This window comes from Dendrobates tinctorius, unplaced genomic scaffold, assembly GCF_039654945.1.
Source record: "Dendrobates tinctorius isolate UK_male_01 unplaced genomic scaffold, ASM3965494v1 ptg000057l, whole genome shotgun sequence".
NCBI classification, from domain to species: domain Eukaryota; kingdom Metazoa; phylum Chordata; class Amphibia; order Anura; family Dendrobatidae; genus Dendrobates; species Dendrobates tinctorius.
Genome location: NW_027361725.1, coordinates 8,217,707 through 8,239,483, shown reverse-complemented (window position 1 = coordinate 8,239,483; position 21,777 = coordinate 8,217,707). Strand labels below are relative to the sequence as shown.

The 21,777-nt window shown below is 43.8% G+C and overlaps 2 protein-coding genes across 5 annotated transcripts in view; one reads left to right on the top strand and one right to left on the bottom strand.

Annotated features, from left to right (window-relative positions):
- CDKL1 (cyclin dependent kinase like 1) overlaps window positions 1–21,777 on the top strand; it is an 86,890-nt gene that overhangs the window by 29,705 nt on the left and 35,408 nt on the right. Inside the window, exon 3 of the mRNA XM_073577723.1 lies at window positions 8,252–8,373. Within this exon, the coding sequence (XP_073433824.1) occupies window positions 8,252–8,373 (122 nt within the window). The remainder of the gene's footprint in view (window positions 1–8,251; window positions 8,374–21,777) is intronic.
- Window positions 5,701–21,777, bottom strand: part of DMAC2L (distal membrane arm assembly component 2 like) — an 88,287-nt gene continuing 72,210 nt past the window's right edge. For all 4 annotated transcript variants that reach the window (XM_073577727.1, XM_073577726.1, XM_073577725.1 and 1 more), the window contains exon 6: window positions 5,701–6,944. In XM_073577727.1, coding sequence (XP_073433828.1) covers window positions 6,932–6,944 — 13 coding nt within the window. In that variant the 3' untranslated portion in view covers window positions 5,701–6,931. The remainder of the gene's footprint in view (window positions 6,945–21,777) is intronic.

Genomic DNA, 21,777 nt, shown 5'->3' with positions numbered 1-21,777 from the left:
CTTTCTGATGGATTGCAGCGGGGGACGTGACTGAGCAGCAGAGAGGTAAGGATATGGTTACTTTTTGTTTTATTTTTGTTACAGGTCGATGTTTCTTTTTTTTTTGGATTAGCAGAGGAATAAATTTTGTCACAAACTAGGTGTCTTTATTTCATTAAAATAATTTTTAATTGTCTGTGTGTGTTTTTTAAGCGTTTAAAAGTCTAGGGTTAATAATGGATAAGTGTCTAATTGACACCTCTCCATTATTAATCGGTCGGCTTAATGTCACCTTCCAACATTCAATTGCAAGGTGACATTAACCTATTAATATTAACCCATTAGCCACCGCTACAGGGCAATGGGAATGGAGAGGATAAGTGCCAGAAAAGGCGAATCTTATAGATGCGCCTTTTCTGGGGTGTCTGGGGGCAATGGTCTCTCTCAATGGTCTCTCTCAAGGCTATTAAAATCTGCCCTCACTCACCTGCTTTCCTCTCTGATTGCGACAATTTTGCCGCTGGAGCCCATGCATTTTTTTCCAACGAATTAACCCCTTAATCTAACACCTAGATGTCCCAAATTTTACACACAAACCCTGCTTTAATTATTGGTCAGGGACATATAAAAAAAATACCATACATGAAATGAATTGGTTTACTGTATGTAAACCATGTGTCATTTCATGTCGGTCTGGGATTGATTTTACAGAAGCCGGCAATTGAATTAGCGGCTATTCTGCTATGTAGAACTCTATGAAATGTAAATATATTGTATGTATTCTATGTGTATTTGTCTATTCTTTTGTTTCTTTATTAAACCTGTCAGTGTGATTTACTGTATCGTGCACTGAATTGCTGGGTTTTCTAAAGGACACTGGGTGCATATTTCTCGCAAGTCACACAGCTGGTCCGTGTGTAATGCGTTTTTTTGCGCACCCATAGACTTGCATTGGCGTATTTCGGCCGGAATACGCTGACAAACGCAGCATGCTGCGATTGGCACGGACCGTAAAATACGCGCAAGAAATAAACGGCTGATGGGAGCTACCCAATAGAGAATCATTGGTCCGTGTTTACTGCGTGGTTTTTACGTCTCTCACTCGTCCATATTTCTCTCTAGTGTGACCCCAGCCTTATTATATAGCTGGCATCTGTCTCAAACAGCACAGCTTGGCGTGCCTGCCGATTGTTGCTGTTTATTTTTTAATGCTACTGTCACTTGCTGAAAGCAGTACTTAAGCTCCGAGATCTGGCCCAGATGTTAGGTAGTTTTGGCTGCCATCGCCTTCCCTGCAACCCAATTACAGGGAGCCGATTTGTTTCTATGAAAGCTGGGGGCCGGCTGAATGTCACCTGTCATGATCTCCCCTGTAACATCCAGCTTCTGGTTTGGCTTCATAGAAGATTGTGACTTTTACTATTTACAGCAATACTTATATAATTGCTGTATGAAGGAGAAGCAATCAGACGATCTCCATTTCAACATCCCTAAGGAAACTAAGAAAGTAAAGAAAATGTTTTTAAAAATTTAAAAAGGTATAAAAATTCAAATTGCCACCTTTTTCCCCAGTTAACAATAAAGAAATGTAACAAAAATAAATACACAAAAACTGCTGTGTCCTTTAGGCTATGTGCACACGTCTGGAATTCCTGCGGATTTTATGCGTTTTTGCTGCGAAAACGCTGCAAATACACATAAAGTAAGCAACCCATTGAATTCAACGGCATTCCGCACATGCTGTGCTAATGCTGCGTATTTTCCCGCGGTGGAATCGCATCACTGAAAAATGCGCAGCATGCCCATTCTTTGTGCGGGAATTAAGCACACATAGGAATGCATTGTTCCGCTTACTTTCCGCATGTGGCTATGCCCACCATGCGGAAAATGTGCGGATGGTACCCAGGTCCCTGTTAAAAAAAAATGAAGTAAAATAAAAAATTGTGATATTCTTGCCTTCCGTCGTCCCACGCAGCGTCCCCAGGCCTCAGCGATGCTCCCGCCAACTCCCGTTCCCAGTGATGCCTTGCGACAATGACCTTTGACGTAGCGGTCTCGCGAGACCGTTATGTCATCAAAGGTCATTGTCGCAAGGCATCGCTGGGAACGGGACTTGCCAGGAGCATCGCTGAGGCCTGGGGACGCTGTGTGGGACCCTGGAAGGTGAGAATATCGCGACTTTTTATTTTTTTTTAATTATTTTAAACTTTATATCTTTTTACTAGTGATGCTGCATAGGCAGCCTCAATAGTAAAAAGTTGCTCACACTATTCAAACACTATGTTTGACAAGTGTGACCAACCTGTCAATCAGTTTTCCAAGCGATGCTACAGATCACTTGGAAAACGCTAGCATTCTGCAAGCTAATTACGCATGCGGAATTCTCGGGTATTTCCTGTGGCAAGGAGTTGTGGAATTGCCGCGGAAATTTCTGCGGGAATTCCGGACGTGTGCACATAGCCTTAGGGGGTATGTTCCCACTACGCTTGCATCGACGCCTGTGGATCACCTGCGGAGACGGATATGAAGCACATCTTTCTAGACCACAGCATGTCTATTTATCTTGCGAAGACTCGCATCTTGACAAAATAAATGTCACCCATCCAATGTATTAGACACGGTGATCCCACACGGTTCAATGATCACATGCGGCCTCACCTGCACTCAAAAGCCAGCAGTGCTTTGGACACAGCGGACATGTGCTGTGTTCAAAGCGCATTAAAGTCTGCAGCAAATTATTGAAAATTCTGCATAGATAATGCTTTTTACCTTTCTTGTGGTGGTCATGGAGACATGCTAGTTTTTGTTCAAAGTGATGGATCAAAATCTATGGGTACATGAAAATCACAGACAACACAACAGATGATGCCGTCTGTGTGCCATGCACTTGCTGTCCTATTTTTCACATTGTAATTCGTAGAAGTTTTTTTTTTTTTCTTGTTTTTTTGGGGGGCATATAAGAAAATCATTGATTGGTAAAAAAATAAAATAAAATGGACACCTAGACCATTTTCATAGTTTTATAAACCTGACTGACATTGGTGGAACTTGGTCTGTGTTTTTTTTTCATGTAGGAGAAAAAATGGACATCTAAACAAAGCCTAAAATGATGCTTTAAACTTATCCTGCGCAGTAACAGTCCAGTAGAGTGCACCCCGATATGACTGTCTATCCCGCTGTCTGTGATTGACAGGGTAGAGCAAATTGTGCATGTGTAGGCCCTAGGCGTTGCTGCTTAGGCACGTTACTTAGCTGACCTTTTGGAAGATGGAGGAAACATCATCCAAGTCATACAGTTGTGCTCCAAAGTTTACATACCCCGGCAGGATTTTTGATTTCTTGGCCTTTTTTCAGAGAATGTGAATGATAACACCAAAACTTTTTCTTCACTCATGGTTAGTGGTTGGGTGAACCAATTTATTGTCAAACTACTGTGTTTTCTCTTTTTAATCATAATGACAACCAAAAACATCCAAATGACCGATATAAAAAGTTCACATACCCCATTTCTTAATATCGTGTATTGCACCCTCTAACATCAATGACAGCTTGAAGTCTTTTGTGGTAGTTGTGGATAAGGTTCTTTATTTCCAGATGATAAAGCTGCCCACTCTTCTTGGCAAAAGCCTCCAATTCCTGTAAATTCCTGGGCTGTCTAGCATGAACTGTGCTCTTGACATCTCCCCAGAGTGGCTCAATGATATTAAGGAGACTGAGATGACCACTCCAGAACCTTCACTTTGTTCTGCTGTAGCCAAAGACAGGTCGACTTGGCCTTGTGTTTTGGATCGTTGTCATGTTGGATCGTCCAAGTACGTCCCATGCGCAGCTTCCGAGCTGATGAGTGCAAATTTGCCTCCAGTATTTGCCGATAACATCCTGGAAGTTGTGAACGACATTTTTATTGGTCTACCTGACCATGGTTTTGTTTTTACAGAGCCCCTGATTTTCCATTTGATAATCACAATTTGACCGCTGCCGACTGGCATTATTAATTCCTTGGATATCTTTTTGTATTCCGTTCCTGTTTTATACAGTTCAACTACCTTTTCCCGTAGATCCCTTGACAATTCTTTTGTTTTCCCCATGACTCATAATCCAGAAATGTCAAAGGCTGGATGAAAGATGCAGGAGTCTGTCTGAATCCCAGAATCTAACTCAGCTTTTATTGACAAACACTGATTACAAGCGAACAGATCACAGGTGAGGATGTTACCTTTAGTAGCCATTCAAACCCATTTGTGTTAACTTCTGTGCATGTTATCAGGCCAAAATCACCAGGGTATGTGAACTTTTGATCAGGGTCATTTGGATGGCTTGGGTTGTCATTATGATTTTCAAAGAGAAAACACAGTAGTTTGACAATAAATGGCTTCACCCAACCACTAACCATGAGTGAAGAAAAAGTTTTGGTGATATCATTCATATTCTCTGAAAAAAGGCCAAGAAAGCAAAAATTCTGCTGGGGTATGTAAAGTTTTGAGCACAACTGTACATATTATGAAAACCTATTGACAAGTTCCCTTTGTAAAAAAAAAAAGTCAAATTGGTAGTTCAGAGGCTGCAGATTGTAGAACATCGCATTTGGAAGAGGTTTAAGGCCCCGTCTCACTAAGCGATCTCGGTAGCGAGATCGCTGCTGAGTCACAACTTTTGTGACGTAACAGCGATCTCACCAGCGAGATCGCTGTGTGTGACAGCAATCAGCGAGCGGCCCCCCTGCCGGTATCGCTGATCGCTGGAAGAAACCTCTGGACATTTCTTTGGTCGTTGGTCTCCCGCTGGCCAGCACGCATCGCTGCGTGTGACAGGCGGGAGACCAGCGATCAGGTGTAAGAAATAATAAAAAAAATAACAAATATAGTTATTCTCACCTTCCGACGTCCTGTTCAGCCATCCCGCCTCTCTCCACGCTCCGGTCCCAGTGATCCTTTGCATGAATGACCGCGAGACTTTGTTATCCCTCGAGACCGTGACATCTCGCGGTCATTCGTGCAAAGGATCACTGGGACCGGAGCGTGGAGAGAGGCAGGATGGCTGAACGGGACGTCGGAAGGTGAGAATAACTATATTTTTTATTTTGATTCTATTTTTTACAGCGATGGCCAGCGATGCCGCGCGCTCGGCATCGCTGTGCTGATCGCTGGTGAAGCTGTCTGTGTGACAGCTCACCAGCGATCACATAGCGACTTACTAGCGATCCTGATACCTTGATATCGGTGTCAGGATCGCTGGTAAGTCGCTTAGTGTGATGGGGCCTTTAGAAGCACACTATGTGCCGTTGATAAAAACTGCAGCAAATGTTTTTGTTCTTGAGGCAGATAAGCTATCACCAGATGAGTTTCCCTGAAAAACAAAGCGTGCAAGTAATTTGCAATGTCCCACATGTATTTTGGGTATGAGCAGGGAATTAAGAAGGACCACAGCAAGCTCTGTAAGAGTCGTCTCCATTTGTGCATCCAATTAGTAATAACTTTTCCAGTTTAATAGGAATCTGTGTCTGCCCAACAGGCATGAGATGTGCAGTTCTGGTTACCAATTCCCTCTGAATTGCTCGTCGTAGGAAGCAGCCTACAGCTCTTTGTTTAATCAGGCAGTTAATTCATAGACGCCTATTCCTCAAGAGTCTTTCCCAATCCGATAATAAGGTATTACACTGCTCAGTTGTAGAAATGAACGTGTCTGGAGCATTAATGAGCACGTCAGGGACTGATGCAGGAATCTATTGTAGTGACTGTATTTTCCATATTAGATTTTACAAGCAGAGATACATGCATGTAGCATTAAAGATAGAGGCAGTATTGTATCTAGTATCAAGTATGTAGAAAACAAATTGTGATAGGATTGATAAATTAATAAGCCCTTACTGTTCTTTACTCCAGTACAAATAAAATGAATTCCAAATAATAATTGTCTATGTAGCCACATGATCCAGGTATGTTGTTATTGCTATTTCAGGAATAAGTGACGTTTTTTGTATGTTTTCGGCCTTTTAATTCTGAGCAGATTGGCTCTGATGTAATCAGAGTTTCTTGGCATATGTGGACTTTTGCATGCACTAGGAGTTTTTATTTCTTATGCCTTTTTGTTTTGTTAATAGTCTTATTGCTACGGCTTCAAATACCATAGAAAAAAAACACATGACAAAGCATGATGAAGGGATGTAAGCAGTCCCGAAAGCTTGCTTTGTAACAACATTCACTATTATCTGTTAGCCATTAAAAGGTATCACACCCACAAGATTCCTATTTTGTTTCTCTCACTGAGAGCACTTTATATATTTTTTTTCTACTGGCTAACATGGTATCAAACCACTTTTTTCATTTTCTTAACGCAAATACTGTTTTGGTAATAAAAGAAGATGGCAACAAGATGATATAACGATGAGCCTGTCACAGCAGGACATCCCATCCGAAGGAATTTATAGGCATCGGTAGCACTTGTAACATTTTCACGGGATTTCTTTCCCCATTCCTGGCCAGAAAGTGTCGGCTTGTGGCCGGTGACTTGTTATCTGCCATACAAGTGGAGACCTGCTTGAGCAGTGTTTTTCCTGCTCTTAGTCAATAGTAACAACCTCTGTTTATTGATGGCTGGAATGCCAGGCACTATCTGGCAAAGTGTTTGTGTAGTTAAGCTGCTCTGATCCTCCCTATATAGAGAGGCCAAAAAGCAAATATTTATTGAACGCTGAATTGTAACCAACAATACCCGACGCTGCGAGAGATGGACAGCAATCCTATTTGTGTGTGTCCTGTGAGCCGCGTTTTCTATGGCTGTGTTTGTGTTTTGATCTTCGTGGTATTAACCAATGCTTTGATATTGCCTCCAGGACATGGGGTGAGCATATTATCCTGTGATAGTGTCCTTTTATGACGTTCAACGTAGGATGTTTTTAATAGAGAAGCAAACTTGGAGATGACCACATTTTGGCTTGTAGAGTGTTTCTTGTTCATCCATGGTATCTGTCAAGAGAAATATGTCAGTAAGCTGCCCAAAGTGCTTAAAGGAAACCTATCATCAAGCGCCATTTAATAATAATTAGTGATGAGCGAGTATACTTGTTGCTCGGGTGACCTCCGATGCAGCTGCATGATTTGCGGCTGCTGGACAGCCTGAATACATGTGTGGAATGCCTGTTTGTTAGGGAATCTCCACATGTATTCAGCCTGTCTAGCAGCCGGAAATCATGCAGCTGAGGCGACGAACTAAATCGCCGAGCACGCCAAAATACTCAGAGGACACCCGACCATGCTCGGAAAACCCGAGCAACGAGTATACGCGCTCATCACTAATAATAATCTTTATTTTTATATAGCGCTAACATATTCTGCAGCGCTTTATAGTTTGCACATATTATCATCGCTGTCCCTTGATGGGGCTCACAATCTACATTCCATATCAGTGCCTTTGGAATGTGGTAGGAAACCGGATACCCGGAGGAAACCCACTCAAACATGGGAGCCATTTCTTTATTAATCTCTAAACTGCTCTGTAGCATCACTGCTGCCCTGCTTACAATGTAAAAAAAACCCACAAAAAAAGCTAAAAATGGCCATGTCCAGACCATGCTCGGCTTCTCCTCTGTGCCCGCTAATGTGGCTCCTACACCTCTAATTGATGTCTGCTATATTATTCACAGCAATGACCAAATGTTTCTTGAGCTGGCACGATGATCAGAAAGTTAGCATGCTCAGGATTCACTTTGACCTATTCAGGGCATTGGAAAATGATCCGCTGTGTATGTACCAGTCTCTTGTCCAATGGCTGTAGTTGGTGTAGGTATCAATCAGAGGCGAGTAAGTGCAAAGCATGGTCTGGAGTACTGAGCATGAGACAATCTCACCCCTTTAGGGCAGCAGGGGTGATGTATAAATATGGTAGTGAGGTAAAATCATGGTGATGCTAGTTTACATATGGAAAACCATCTTGTTGCTTTTGGTCAATTGGCATTGTGAAGAGTTCCCTATGTTCGGTAGAACAATGTTGTTCGCCGTAGGATAGGCCCAGGATTGTCCTGTGCTTTTCAGTTCTGGTGGAATCACTTTAAGAAAAAAAATGTGCTAAATATTAACCGGAAAAGGTTATAATCTAATTGATGAGAATATGCTTGTTCTGTAAGTCCCAAATGTAATGGTACTGCACAGTCTGAGACCAGGAGCCCAGCGACCGCTCCGCAGCTTTTTCTCTGATCCGCTACTTTTCCACATTTGTTGCAAATGCAATAAATATATACCGTAGTATATATTTTTTTTTTTTGTTCCTTTTGCAGCAATTAAAGCACCCCAACCTGGTGAACCTTCTGGAGGTCTTTAGGCGGAAGAGGAAGTTACATTTAGTCTTTGAATATTGTGACCACACAGTCCTCCACGAGCTGGACCGACATCCACGAGGGTAAGTACTAAATGAGCGCAGACGGGTATATGCAAACATGACATCCTGTCTGGGCTAACAGACAAGTAGATGTTGCTTGAAAAAGACTTTGGATGCACACGTGTGACGGTGTAGGGTTTATCTTTTTTTTGGGGGGGGGAGTTTTTGGAGCAGAAGCGCTCAAATCAAAACTTGTGGTATTTTTTTGAGCGTTTATGATTCAAAAACAAGTGAAAAAACTCTGTGAACATACCCTACGTGACTGTGTGACCCAAGCATTCGGTTCCTTTTCAGGTGAGAGTATTTCATGCTCCGAAAATGGACCACAATGCACAGACTGGCCGCGGGTTTCCTGACCACCAGCCACCTCATAGGCATGTATGAGACTGTTAATTTGGGTCTGTGCATTGTGGTCCACATTCATAGCATGAAATAAGCTTGCCTAAAATTGGCGTGAAACAAATTTCCAGGATTAGAAGAAACATTTTTTTTTTTGCCAAAAGCAACACTACTTTTACTGCATGATCTATGTGTACTAGGCAACATCCCAGATCCCAGTACTTATCCTTTATTCCTAATTTTGTAAATTTATTACATTAATTATCAAACTTATTATATCACCAAAATGAACATGACATGAACACAAATTTCTTAAACCACTGAAATGAAGGGGCAGAAGTGCTCAGCTCGCCTGTACCCCTGAAGACAGTTCATAGACTTCTAGGAGTCACGTAGAGAGACCTTAGAAATGTGAACGGATTTCAGGGTTGCTACATGCCTAAAAAGTATGCATTACCTGTGACTCATTTCCTATTTTATTATGTTGTGGTAACTTTTTTTTTTTTTTTTTACACTTAGTTGGTCTATAAGCAATGATATCTGAAATGAGTATGTTTATAAATGTGTCCTTCCGTTTTCAGCAGTTTTTTTTTTTTCTGAGAACTGAGAACGCCCCCCCCTCCAAAAAAAAGAAATTCATGAAATGCTGGTTTTTGTTCATTCTACCTCCCAAAAATCGGAATGAAAAGCGATCAAAAATGTCATATGCCCGAAAATGGTACCAATAAATACGTCAACTCGTCCCGCAAAACAACAAGACATCACATGACTCTGTGGGCCAAAATATGGAAAAATTATAGCTCTCAAAATGTGGTGATGCAAAAACTATTTTTTTGCAATAAAAAGCATCTTTTAGTGTGTGACAGCTGCCAAACACCCCCCCCCCCCCGCTATAAATAGTAAATCAAACCCCCCTTTATCACCCTCTTAGTTAGGGAAAAATAATAAAATTAAAAAAAATGTATTTATTTCCATTTTCCCATTAGGGTTGGGTTAGGGTTGGGGCTAAAGTTAGGGTTGGGGCTAAAGTTAGGGTTCGGATTGTGGTTAGGGTTATGGTTAGGGTTGGGGTTAGGGTTAGGGGTGCGTTGGGGTTATGGTTGGAGTTAGAATTGGGGGGTTTCCACTGTTTAGGGCCATCAGGGGCTCTCCAAGCACGACATGCGTCTGATCTCAATTCCAGCCAATTCTGTGTTGAAAAAGTCAAATGGTGCTCCTTCCCTTCCAAGCTCTGCCATGTACGCAAACAGTATTTTACTCCCACATATGGGGTATCAGCCTACTCAGGACAAATTGCAAAACAACTTTTGGGGTCCAATTTCTCCTGTTATCCTTGTTAAAATAAAACAAATTGGATCTGAAGTAAATTATTTTGTGAAAAAAAAAAGTTAAAGTTCCTTTTTTTTTCAAACATTCCAAAAATTCCTGTGAAGCACCTGAAGGGTTAATGAACTTCTTGAATGTGGTTTTGAGCACCTTGAGGGGTGCAGTTTTTAGAATGGTGTCACCTTTGGGTATTTTCTATCATATAGACCTCTCAAAGTGACTTCAAATGTGATATGGTCCCTAAAACAAAAATAAAAAAAATGGTGTTGTAAAAATGAGAAATCATTGGTCAACTTTTAACCCTTATAACTTCTTAACAAAAAAAGATTTTGGTTCCAAAATTGTGCTGATGTAAAGTAGACATGTGGGAAATGTTATTAACTATTTTGTGTGACATTTCTGTTTTAAGGGCATGAAAATTCAAAGTTGGAAAATTGAGAAATTTTTGTCAAATTTCTGTTTTTTTTTTTTCACAAATAAACGCAAGTCATATCAAAGAAATTTTACCACTATCATGAAATACAATTTTTCACAAGAAAACAGTCTCAGAATCACCGGGATCCATGGAATTGTTCCAGAGTTATTACCTCATAAAGGGACAGTGGTCAGAATTGTAAAAATTGGCCCGATCATGAACATGCAAACCACCCTTGGGGGTGAAGGGGTTAATATTCACTGATTACTGGCCAGTGTGAAGGCACCTCTAGATCAGTGTAGATCTCACTGCTGGGACCCTCAATGATCTCCCCTGGATGCAAGATCGTGGGCAGGAGGAGCTGAACAGAGTAGCAGGGAGAATGGGTGACACTTGTTCCTGGTGGGGATCTCCATGCCGGGACCCCAACTAATCTATAATTTGTTACCTATCCAGCTAGAATACCCCTTTAAATGTATAAATCTGTGTGCAATATAGCTGCAGCCATTATCTCTCGTCCTTTTCAGAATTGGACGGAGTGAATAGTTAATAGGGGACAATAATTCATGGGAAATTGTGTGAATGAGGAAATAAGCTGAGACTCTCCGAAGTATTATGCCTATGTTACAGTCACTAGATTCCTGGCCCTGACACCGGTGCGACACTCCCCTGGTTACATATGGAGGTATTAGTCGTCCCGGCTGTCACTGTTTGCTTTAGCATTGTGCAAACGATACTTCATTCTCATGTATTGGCCAGAGTTCGGCGCAGTGACTCGGTACTATGGTAATATCTGATAAATCTCCGGAGCAGGTCATGTATTGGATGAAGGGTTCGCATTTTCCTGATTAATTGAGGCCTCGTGTACACAGCAGCTTCTCCATAGTGTTTACAGTAGGAGTGTAATTTGTTGGGGATGATAAGAAGTTGCGGAATTACATTGTTAATCTGCATTGTCCACCAGCTGCTTATATGGGGATTAAAGCAGAAATCTAAAATCTTGTTGGCTTCCTATTTTCAGGATTGTCATGACATTCCTAGGGTTTGAGCGTAATTATATACCTTTCCTCTAGTCACATACTTTACAAAGCTGCATTCCATAATTCATTGGAGAGATGTTATGCTGAAAAACCTACTTTTAAGCATTTTATACTTAGGCCACCACACTTGCCATAGTTTCTTTGCTATTGGTTGCGTGTCAACTGCTACATTAGGGCAGTGGGATTTCAGTGGGATTGGCCAAAAGTGGGCCTACCATATGAAGACCCCCAGATATCAGCTGTCCAGACCCCATAGACCTGTCCTTAAATGCATTGGAAGATGGTGTCTCCCTTACAACATCTATGCGAGCATGCAAAACGAATGCCAGAGCTTGGCAAATGAGATCATGAAGATGCCTAGAACTGAAAAAAAACAAGGACAGGTGTAGGTATTAGTGATGAATGAGTATACTTGTTACTTGAGTTTTCCGAGCATGCTCGGAGGTTCTACGAGTATCTTGGATGTACTCGTAGATTGTTTGTGTCTTCGCAGCTGCATGATTTGCGGCTGCTAGACAACCTGAACACATGCAGGGATTGCCTGTTTGTTACGGAATCCCCACATGTATTCGGGCTGTCTAGCAGCCGCAACTCATGCAGCTACAGAGACACAAACATAATCTACGAGCACGCCCAAACAACTCGGAGAACACCCAAGCATGCTCGGAAAACTCGAGTAACAAGCACACTCGCTCATCACTAGTAGGTATATATTTTCTCTTTCCCCCATGACGGCACCACGGAGAGAGGGATCTGCCCTCAGGGACAGGAAACCTACAGATGAAAAAGGCGGTACCTCTCTCACATCAGTTGGTTTCCTGTCCCTGACAGGGAACCTACAGCACGTACCTGCATTCGACGCGGGATGCCGGGAACCGAACCAGTCCGGTAATAGGCAGCGGGGCTCCCTGCCTCGGCTGGGTCGAGGCCTTATGCTGGCTTCCCCCGAAGCACCACCACCGGGGTCGGCGGGCCTTGAGGGTGAGTGGGGAGAGGCAGTGAGGACTGGAGCAAGTCTGCCAATCCCAGGAAAAGAGAAGAAAAAAAAAGGGGATGCTGCATCCTACGAGTAGTGGCGGCGGTCACTAAAGGAGGGCCCCCCGCCAAGCGCTGGGCCTGGTGCAGCCTGTGGAGGGTGGTGGCGGCCACCGGGAGCCGCAAGGTACAGGGCCTCGGAGTGGTGGAGGGTGGTGGTGGCCACCGGGAGCCGCGAGAGATGGGGCCTTTGCAGGTGGGTGCAGGACACCGGCAGGGCGCGCGCGCAAGCACAGCGCCATTAAAGATGGGGCCGCAGTGCACTGCTGAGAGCAGTGCGCATGTGCGGGCGGCCACTTGCAGCGGGGGGGCGCAGGGACCTCTGGGTAGAGGGTGGCGTCAAGTTCAAAAAGAAAAAAAAAAAAAGGCGCTCATATTTAAAACTCCACTAAAGGTGAAAAGAGCGATCACCATGAGCGAAAAGCAGAAAGAAGGAGACGCGGCGGCGGTCCCTGAAGCAGGGGCCGCGGCAAACGCAGGAACAGCGCCAGAATTTACAGCGCAGCTCTTCCCAGCAGCGCAGCAGCAGCGGTCACGCAGGATCGCGACGCAGCCAAAGCTCCACCATGGCAGCACAGCCAGAAGTGGATTCAGCGGTGCAAATAATCCCTACGCCCGAGACGGTATCTCTCGTTCCACTAGGAAGGTGAGTGATCTCCGTGAATGCCCGCTCGCTAATGTGCGATTGTTAATTTTTTCTGTTTCAGGGGCGTAAATGCACAGCCAAATCCAAGCACATGGTATGTGCTATATGCACGGAGGAGCTACCCCCTACGTGGGAGAAAAAGCTCTGTGCGGCGTGCATAGAGCAGACAATACAGGAGGAATCCCAGAGGTTTACTTTAGATCTCAAAACACTAATAAGAACCCAGGTCGAAGACGCCCTTAACGGCGTTAGAACCTCAAAGAAAAAACGTAGGTCCAGGCATAGATCGCAAGAGTCCAGTGTTAGTGGGTCAGCAAGAGAACTATGTGACTGATGTAACTCATCATCCTCCCAGTCCTCTTCATCATCCTCAGAAGGGGGACATAGCTGCTTCCCCATTGAAGAAACGGACACCCTGGTAAAAGCGGTGAGGACAACTATAGGGCTGGTAGATGAACGCCCTAAGAAAACAGCCCAAGATCTGATGTTCGGTGGGCTGGAACAAAAAAAACAGAGGGCTTTTCCGATCAATGAGAAAATCCACTCCCTAATTAAAAGAGAGTGGAAAAAGCCAGACAAAAAAGTACTCCTAACACCCAAGAGGAAATACCCCTTTGACGACTCGGCCTGCTCCCTATGGAGTAAAGCACCTAAATTAGACGTAGCGGTTGCAAAAGCTTCTAAAAAATTTGCCCTGCCCTTCGAAGACATGGGCACCCTGAAGGACCCAATGGACAAAAAAGCAGAAACTTTTTTAAAAAATGCGTGGGAGGCGGCAGCAGGGGGGGCTAAAGCCAGCCATAGCAGCCACGTGCACGGCACGTGCCCTAATGGTCTGGCTGGATCACTTAGATTCACATATAAAGGAAAAAGTCCCAAGAGAAACAATGCAAAGATCAGTTTCTGTAATGAAGGGGGCAGCAACCTTCCTGGCGGATGCGTCAGTAGAACAGCCGCCTTCTCGAATGCCGCAAGACGCGCCTTATGGCTGAAATGCTGGCCGGGAGACTTACAGACAAAAACCAAATTGTGCGCAATCCCGTGCAAAGGGGAATTTTTATTTGGCCCAACGCTAGACTACATCCTGGACAAGGCAGGGGACAAGAAAAAATCCTTTCCCGGGTTCCCTAGTCAGGCATACAAACGGCCTTTTCGGAACAGAAGGTTCATGCGACGAAAGCCCCCAAAAGGGAACAAAGAAGGATGGGAGGATAGGAGAACTAAAAATAAGGGCTTTATGTTTAACAAACCCCCCGACAACAAAAAGCCACAATGAAGGTACTCCCCGGGTCGGGGGAAGATTATCCTACTTTCTCCAGGCCTGGGAAAAAATATCCGCGACTTCATGGATACTAAGTATAATAAAGGAAGGTCTAAGGCTAAAATTCAACACCCTCCCAAACAATTCTTTTGTGATAACGCCCCAAAGGACATCACACGAGCAGCTGGCTCTGCAAGAAGAAATCACGAATCTAAGGGAGAAGAACGTATTACAAGAAGTCCCCTACCAGGACAGAGGCAAAGGCTTCTACTCCCCTCTCTTCCTTCGAAGAAAGCCAGACGGATCGTACAGGGCGATCATAAATCTAAAAAGACTGAACCAGTTCCTGGAAATTCAGCACTTCAAAATGGAGACAATAAAATCTTGTGTAAAAATGCTTCCCCATCTTGCTTCATGGCTGTATTAGACTTGAGAGACGCATATTACCATGTACCTATTCACAGAGACCACAGGAAATACCTCAGGGTGGCGGTAACGATCCAGGGGGAGATAAGACAATATCAGTTCAGAGCCCTCCCCTTCGGGCTAGCGTTTGCTCCAAGGGTATTTACAAAGATAATGTCACAAGTAATGGCCCACATAAGAGAGCAAAACATCCTGATAGTCCCGTACCTGGACGATCTCTTAGTAGTAGGCGTCACCTTTCACCACTGCAAACAGCAATTGGACATGGTCATGAGATCTCTACTGAGTCCAGGATGGATGCTGAATTTGCCCAAATCCAGACTTGTACCAAATCAGGTGCAGGAGTACTTGGGGATAATACTGGACTCAACCGAACAAAAATGCTATCTTCCGCAGACGAAGATTCAAAAGATGACACAGATGGTGTCACAAATGATAGCTTCCCCAGTCACTACCCTGAGAAACGCAATGTCTCTATTAGGGTCAATGATAGCCTGCATGCCAGCAGTACAATGGGCACAAAGCCATACGCGAGACTTACAGTGGGAAATATTAGACGCAGACGTTTCCCTACACGGCAATTTAGACAGGCAATTAGACATCTCACCAAACACAATACATTCCTTAACATGGTGAACAGACCCAGCCAATCTAACCAAGGGGGGTTCCCTGGGCGTTACCAGTGACAAAGATCCTAACTACGGATGCAAGCCTCTGGGGGTGGGGTGCACATCTGGACAACCAGGTGCTGCAAGGGCCCTGGACTCAGGGAAGAGAGTCAGCTTCCTCAAATATGAAGGAGTTGCTGGCAGTAAAGCTAGCTTTCGTTCATTTTCTGGATTCACTTCGCTCCCAACATACAAGAGTCTTTTCAGACTACCAGGTAGTGGTAGCATATCTAAATCACCAGGGGGGCACCAGATCTCGAGCGCTGATGGAGGTAACAAAATCCATGTTTCACCTAGCAGAACACACTCTAGAATCCCTGACAGCCCTTCACATAAAAGGTTCGGAAAACCGAACAGCAGACTTCTTAAGCAGAACATGCCTAAAACAGGGGGAGTGGGAACTAAGCCAGTCAGTCTTCAGCCAAATTGTGAAACTCTGGGGCCAGCCAGAAATAGACTTATTTGCGAACAGTCAGAATCGGAAGTTGGAAACCTTCTGCTCGATCGATCCCCGGGGGGGGCCCAGTAGCTCTAGACGCCTTCACGATCCCCTGGAATTATCATCTGGTTTATGCCTTCCCTCCAATAGTTCTGAGGAAAATACAGGGGAACAAGGCGACGGTAGTCGTGATAGCGCCCTTCTGGCCACGGAGAATATAGTTCCCCTGGCTGAGAAGAATGTCTGTAACCGATCCCTGGGTTCTACCAGAAACTCCAGACCTCATCCCAGGGACCAGTGTATCACCCCCATATAAAAAACTGGAAAAGGGGTTAGCTAGCAGCACCTTAAAAGTACAGGTGGCGGCCTTGGGAGCTTTGTATAACCAAACCATGACCTAGCCAAAAATAGGTGGGTTAGGAGATTTATTAGAGCCTCAAGTAGATCCATGCCGATCCCTCTACGCACCCCCCCCCTCCCCCGGGATCTACCCCCCCGGGATCTAAACCTAGTACTAAACGCACTACCCAATTCTCCCTTCGAACCCCTAGCGGAGGTTCCCTTAAAAATATTGACCCTTAAGACCTCCCTCCTCGTAGCCTTAACTTCTGCCCGCCGCACTAGTGATATGCAAGCTTTGTCTGCCCACTCACCCTTCACGCAGGTACTGGATGATAGGGTAATTCTTAGAACCGACCCAGCATAACTCCCCAAGGTAGCATCACAGTTTCATAGGACCCAGGAAATCTACCTACCCTCCTTCTGTCCCAATCCCAAGAACAAAACAGAAGAGGTATTACACACTTTAGATGTAAAAAGGTGACTGGTCCAATACTTGACAACCACGAGGTGGTTTAGGAAGGATAGGACTCTGTTTGTCTGCTTTCAGGGTCCGCGGAAGGGTCAAAAAGCATTGAAGGCCACGCTGGCGAGATGGATAAGAGAGGCCATCACCCTATCCTACTCCTCTTGCGGGGCGGCCATCCCAGAGGATGTAAGGGCCCATTCAACCAGGGCAGTGGCGTCATCCTGGGCGGAGAAAGCTGGCTCTTCAATAGACCAGATATGTAGAGCTGCCACTTGGTCTTCCCCCTCTACATTTTTCAAACATTACCATCTAGACTTGACCTCCTCTTCAGATCTCACCTTTGGGAAAAGGGTTCTAGAGGCGGTGGTCCCTCCCTAGATGTACAATCTTTGTAATTCTCTCCGTGGTGCAGTCATGGGGGAAAGAGCAAATTGTAGTTACTTACCGATAACGGTATTTCTCTGATCCCATGACAGCACCCGTACATTCCCTCCCTTTCACACACAGGTGTGCACATTAGAGTGAGTTAGTTAGCTTTAGTACTTAGCCACACGGTGCCTCTTTTAAGTTTAATTTGATTAATTTTGGATTTTTTATAACCATTTGAGTTGCAGCTGAAAGTTCTGTGTAATGCTCTGTAAACCAACTGATGTGGGAGAGAGGTACCGCCTTTTTCATCTGTAGGTTTCCTGTCCCTGAGGGCGGATCCCTCTCTCCGTGGTGCCGTCATGGAATCAGAGAAATAACGTTATCGGTAAGTAACTACAATTTTTCCTGTTTCTGTCCAGTTTGGCAGCCTGGAGACTGAATTCATTTTTTAGGGGTCTCATCTGAGTATTTAATGGTTTGAGTTAGACTGATTTTAAGGGACTACATCTGGTGTTTGTATAATTTTTGGTGGTCTGGTTTAGGTGGAATTTATTTTAGAGGTTGAATTTGGACTCTAAATGAGTTTAGGTGACTAGACTCGGGTCTTAAAAAACAAACAAACAAAAAACTGATTTGGGGTCTGATATTAACCCCTTAGTGACAGAGCCAGTTTGCAGCTTAATGACCAGGCCATTTTTTACAATTCTGACCACTGTCACTTTATGAGGTTATAACTCTGGAACGCTTTAATGGATCCCGCTGATTCTGAGATTTTTTTTCGTGACATATTGTACTTCATGTTAGTGGTAAAATTTCTTCGATATGTCTTGTGTTTATGAAAAAAACAGAAATATGGTGAAAATTTTGAAAATGTTGCAATTTTAAATTTTTATGCCCTTAAATCAGAGAGATGTGTCACACAAATTTCTTAATAAACAACATTTCCCACATGTCTACTGTACATTAGCAGAACTTTGGAAGCAACATATTTTTTGTTAGTACGTTATAAGGGTTAAAAGTTGACTAGCGATTTCTCATTTTTACAACAAAATTTACAAAACCATTTTTTTTAGGGACTACATCATAAAGTCATTTTAAGGGGTGTACATGACAGAAAATACCCAAAAGTGACACCAATCTAAAAACTAGACCCCCTCAAGGTGCTCAAAACCACATGCATGAAGTTTATTAACCCTTTACGTGCTTCACAGGAACTAAAGCAATGTGGAAGGAAAAAATTAACATTTAACTTTTTTTTTGCAAAAATTAACTTCAGAACCAATTTTTTTTATTTTCACAAGCGTTAAAAGAGAAAATGAACCACAAAAATTATTGTGCAATTTTTCCTGAATACGCCGATACCCCATATGTGGGGGTAAACCACTTTTTCAGGGCACGACAGAGCTCGCAAGGGAAGGAGCGCCGTTTGACTTTTTCAACGCAGAATTGGCTGGAATTGAGATCGGATGCCATGTTGCGTTCGGAGAGCCCCTGATGTTCCTAAACAGTGGAAACCCCCAACAAATGACCCCATTTTGGAAACTGGACCCCTTAAGGAATTTATCTAGATGTGTGGTGAGCACTTTGAACCTTCAAGTGCTTCACAGAAGTTTATAACGTAGAGCCGTGAAAATAAAAAATCATTTTTTTCCACAAAAATGATCTTTTCGTCCCCAAATTTTTATTTCTACAAGGGTAACAGGAGAAATCATACCCCCACAGTTGTTGTGCAATTTGTCATGAGTACGCTGATACCCCATATGTGGGGGTGAACCACTATTTGGGTGCATGGGAGAGCTCGGAAGGGAAGGAACGCCATTTTGGAATGCAGACTTTGATTGAATGGTCTGCGGGCGTCATGTTGCGTTTGCAGAGCCCCTGATGTGCCTAAACAGTATAAACCCCCCACAAGTGACCCCATTTTGGAAAGTAGACCCGCCAAGGAGCTAATCTAGATGTGTGGTGAGCACTTTGAACCCCCAAGTGCTTCACAGAAGTTTATAACGCAGAGCCGTGAAAATAAAGTCTTTTTTATTTCCACAAAAGTGATTTTTTTTTTTTTTTAGCCCCCAATTTTTAGACACCCCCCCCCCCCCCAAAGTTGGTAAATAGTGGAAACCCCTCAATTCTTGCTCTAACCCTAATCCTAATTCGCCCTAACCCTAATTGTAACCCTAATTCTAACCCTATCCCTAATGGAAAAATTAAAAAAAAAATATTTTCTTTATTTCATTATGTTTGCCTAACTAAGGGGGTGATAAACGGGGGGAGTTATTTATTCTTTTTTTTATTTTGATCACTATGATAGTTTATCATAGTGATCAAAATGAATGAATGGAATCTGCCAGCCGGAGCCTGCAGATTTGCGGCGGCATCTGCCATTTTCTTCCGGATCCAAGATGGCGCGCTCACCGGAGGACGCCGGCGGGACACAGGACCACCTGGAGGGGACCCTGGACCACCGAGAGGTACCGGGGGGGGGGGGGATCAGGGACCTTATTTTTCTTTCCTCTGATGTGCGATCACATCAGAGGAAAGAGAAATTAAATGCAAAATCGCGGCTTTTTTTTTTTTTGCTGTCGCTGTTATAGGGTTAATAATGGCGATTGCAAATGCGGGGTCGGTAAAAACCGACCCGATTCATGTTCTCTGGGGTCTCGGCTACCCCCGGCAGCCAAGATCCCGGAGAAAATCTGACACTGGGGGGCGCTATTTACTTACTCCACAGTGCCGTGCATTAACGGCGCTGTGGTGTAAGTACCCTTATTTACCCTTAATTACCGCCGTTAAAAGGCGTATCGGCGGTCGTTAAGGGTATGATATTAAGGGTCTCATCCAGTGTCTGATTTTAGGGCTTGGTCTGGGGCCTGGATAAGTTCTTAGTGGTCAGATTTGGGGTGTCATTTGAATTTGAATGTAGTACACGGCGTTGGGGTCTGAATGAGTTGTTAGTGGTCTGATTTGATTTTAGGCATTTGGTCAAAATAAGTTAAGTGTCTGAATAATTGATGATATTATTATTATTATTATTATTATTATTATTATTATTATTACTTTTAAAGCTATCTGGTTTGGTGTCTGATTTTAAGGACCCGTCACACATAGCAATCTCGCTAGCGAGATCGCTGATCACTGACACAACAGTGATCTCACCAGCGAGACCGCTGTGTTTGACAGCGATCAGCGACCGGCCCCCCTGCCGGTATCGCTGATCGCCGCAAGAAACCTCTGGACATTTCTTTTGTCGCTGATCTCCCGCTGGCCAGCACGCATCGCTGCGTGTGACAGGCGGGAGACCAGCGATCAGCTGTAAAATAATAAAAAAATAAAAAATATTGTTATTCTCACCTTCCGGCGTCCCGCACAGTCTTCCCGCCTCTCTCCACGCTCCCGGTCCCAGTAATCCTTTGCAAGAATGACCGTGAGACTTCGCGATCCCGCGAGAACGGACGTCTTCGCGGTAATTCTCGTAAAGGATTACTGGGACCGGAGCGTGGAGAGAGGCGGGAATGCTGCGCGGGACGTTGGAAGGTGAGAATAACAATATTTTTTATTTTAATTCTATTTTTGACATGAATATGGCATCAGCGCTAACGAACACAGCGATGCCGCGCGCTCGGCATCGCTGTGCTAATCGCTGGTGAAGCTGTTTGTTTGACAACTCACCAGCGATCACATAGCAACTTACCAGCGATCCTGACACGTTGTTATCGTTGTCGGGATCGCTGGTAAGTTGCTATGTGTGACTCCAGCTTTAGAGGGCTTGTCTGATACATTTTGGGGGTCTCATCTAGGGTTTGAATAGGTTTAGGGGTCTGGTTTTAACAGTAAATATTGATACATTTTTATGCACATTAAATATTTGTAGAAAGTTATCATTACTTAACCAAAACAAGATCTTTATTGTGTTCTTCAGATGATCACCTGGCTGCAGGTCAGGGGACCGGCCACGGGGGATGATTTTCATTATAAGGACGACACACTACACCACAATATAAGGTAGTCAGACAGTCGCCCCATCTATACTGAGGTTTTGGAGGTCAAGGATTTGCTTTGAACATATGAGGGTGTTTGTAGCCACAAGTACAAAGTCTTAATCATCATGTTGGTGGCTTTGTGAGGCCAATTAGTAGCTCCTGTCCATAAATACCCTGCAGGCGCTGACTCCCATCATGTTAATTACATGTTTTCCCACCAGGTATATTGTAGGTACTACAGACCGCTTATAAAAAGGAGTAAGTAGACTGCGTACACCTAAGTGCAGTTTAAATGCTTGTACTTTGCTAAACAATTTGCACTAATCTCATAGATAAAGAAACAGTCACCAAAACAAACAAAGGCTTATATAATGCAAGGAGCTCGCTGCACGTTGCACTAATTGGGTCACATTAAACAATTGCATCACCCGTCCCCTCCCTTAAGTACGGTATTAATTAGGCATGTCTGCTAATGTCACCCGTATTATTGAGCTTTTCAAAATGGCAGGTCTGAGTATGGGTTTGATGGGTGGTGACGCATATCTATAAGCTCAGCAGTGCTCTAAATCTTATTGGTGAATTGCTTGTATGGCAAATCTCTAAAACTTCTATAAAGGCTCTCTGCAATCTGATAAAAAAAAATCAGATTATACTCAGCCCAAGGTTAAACTATGGG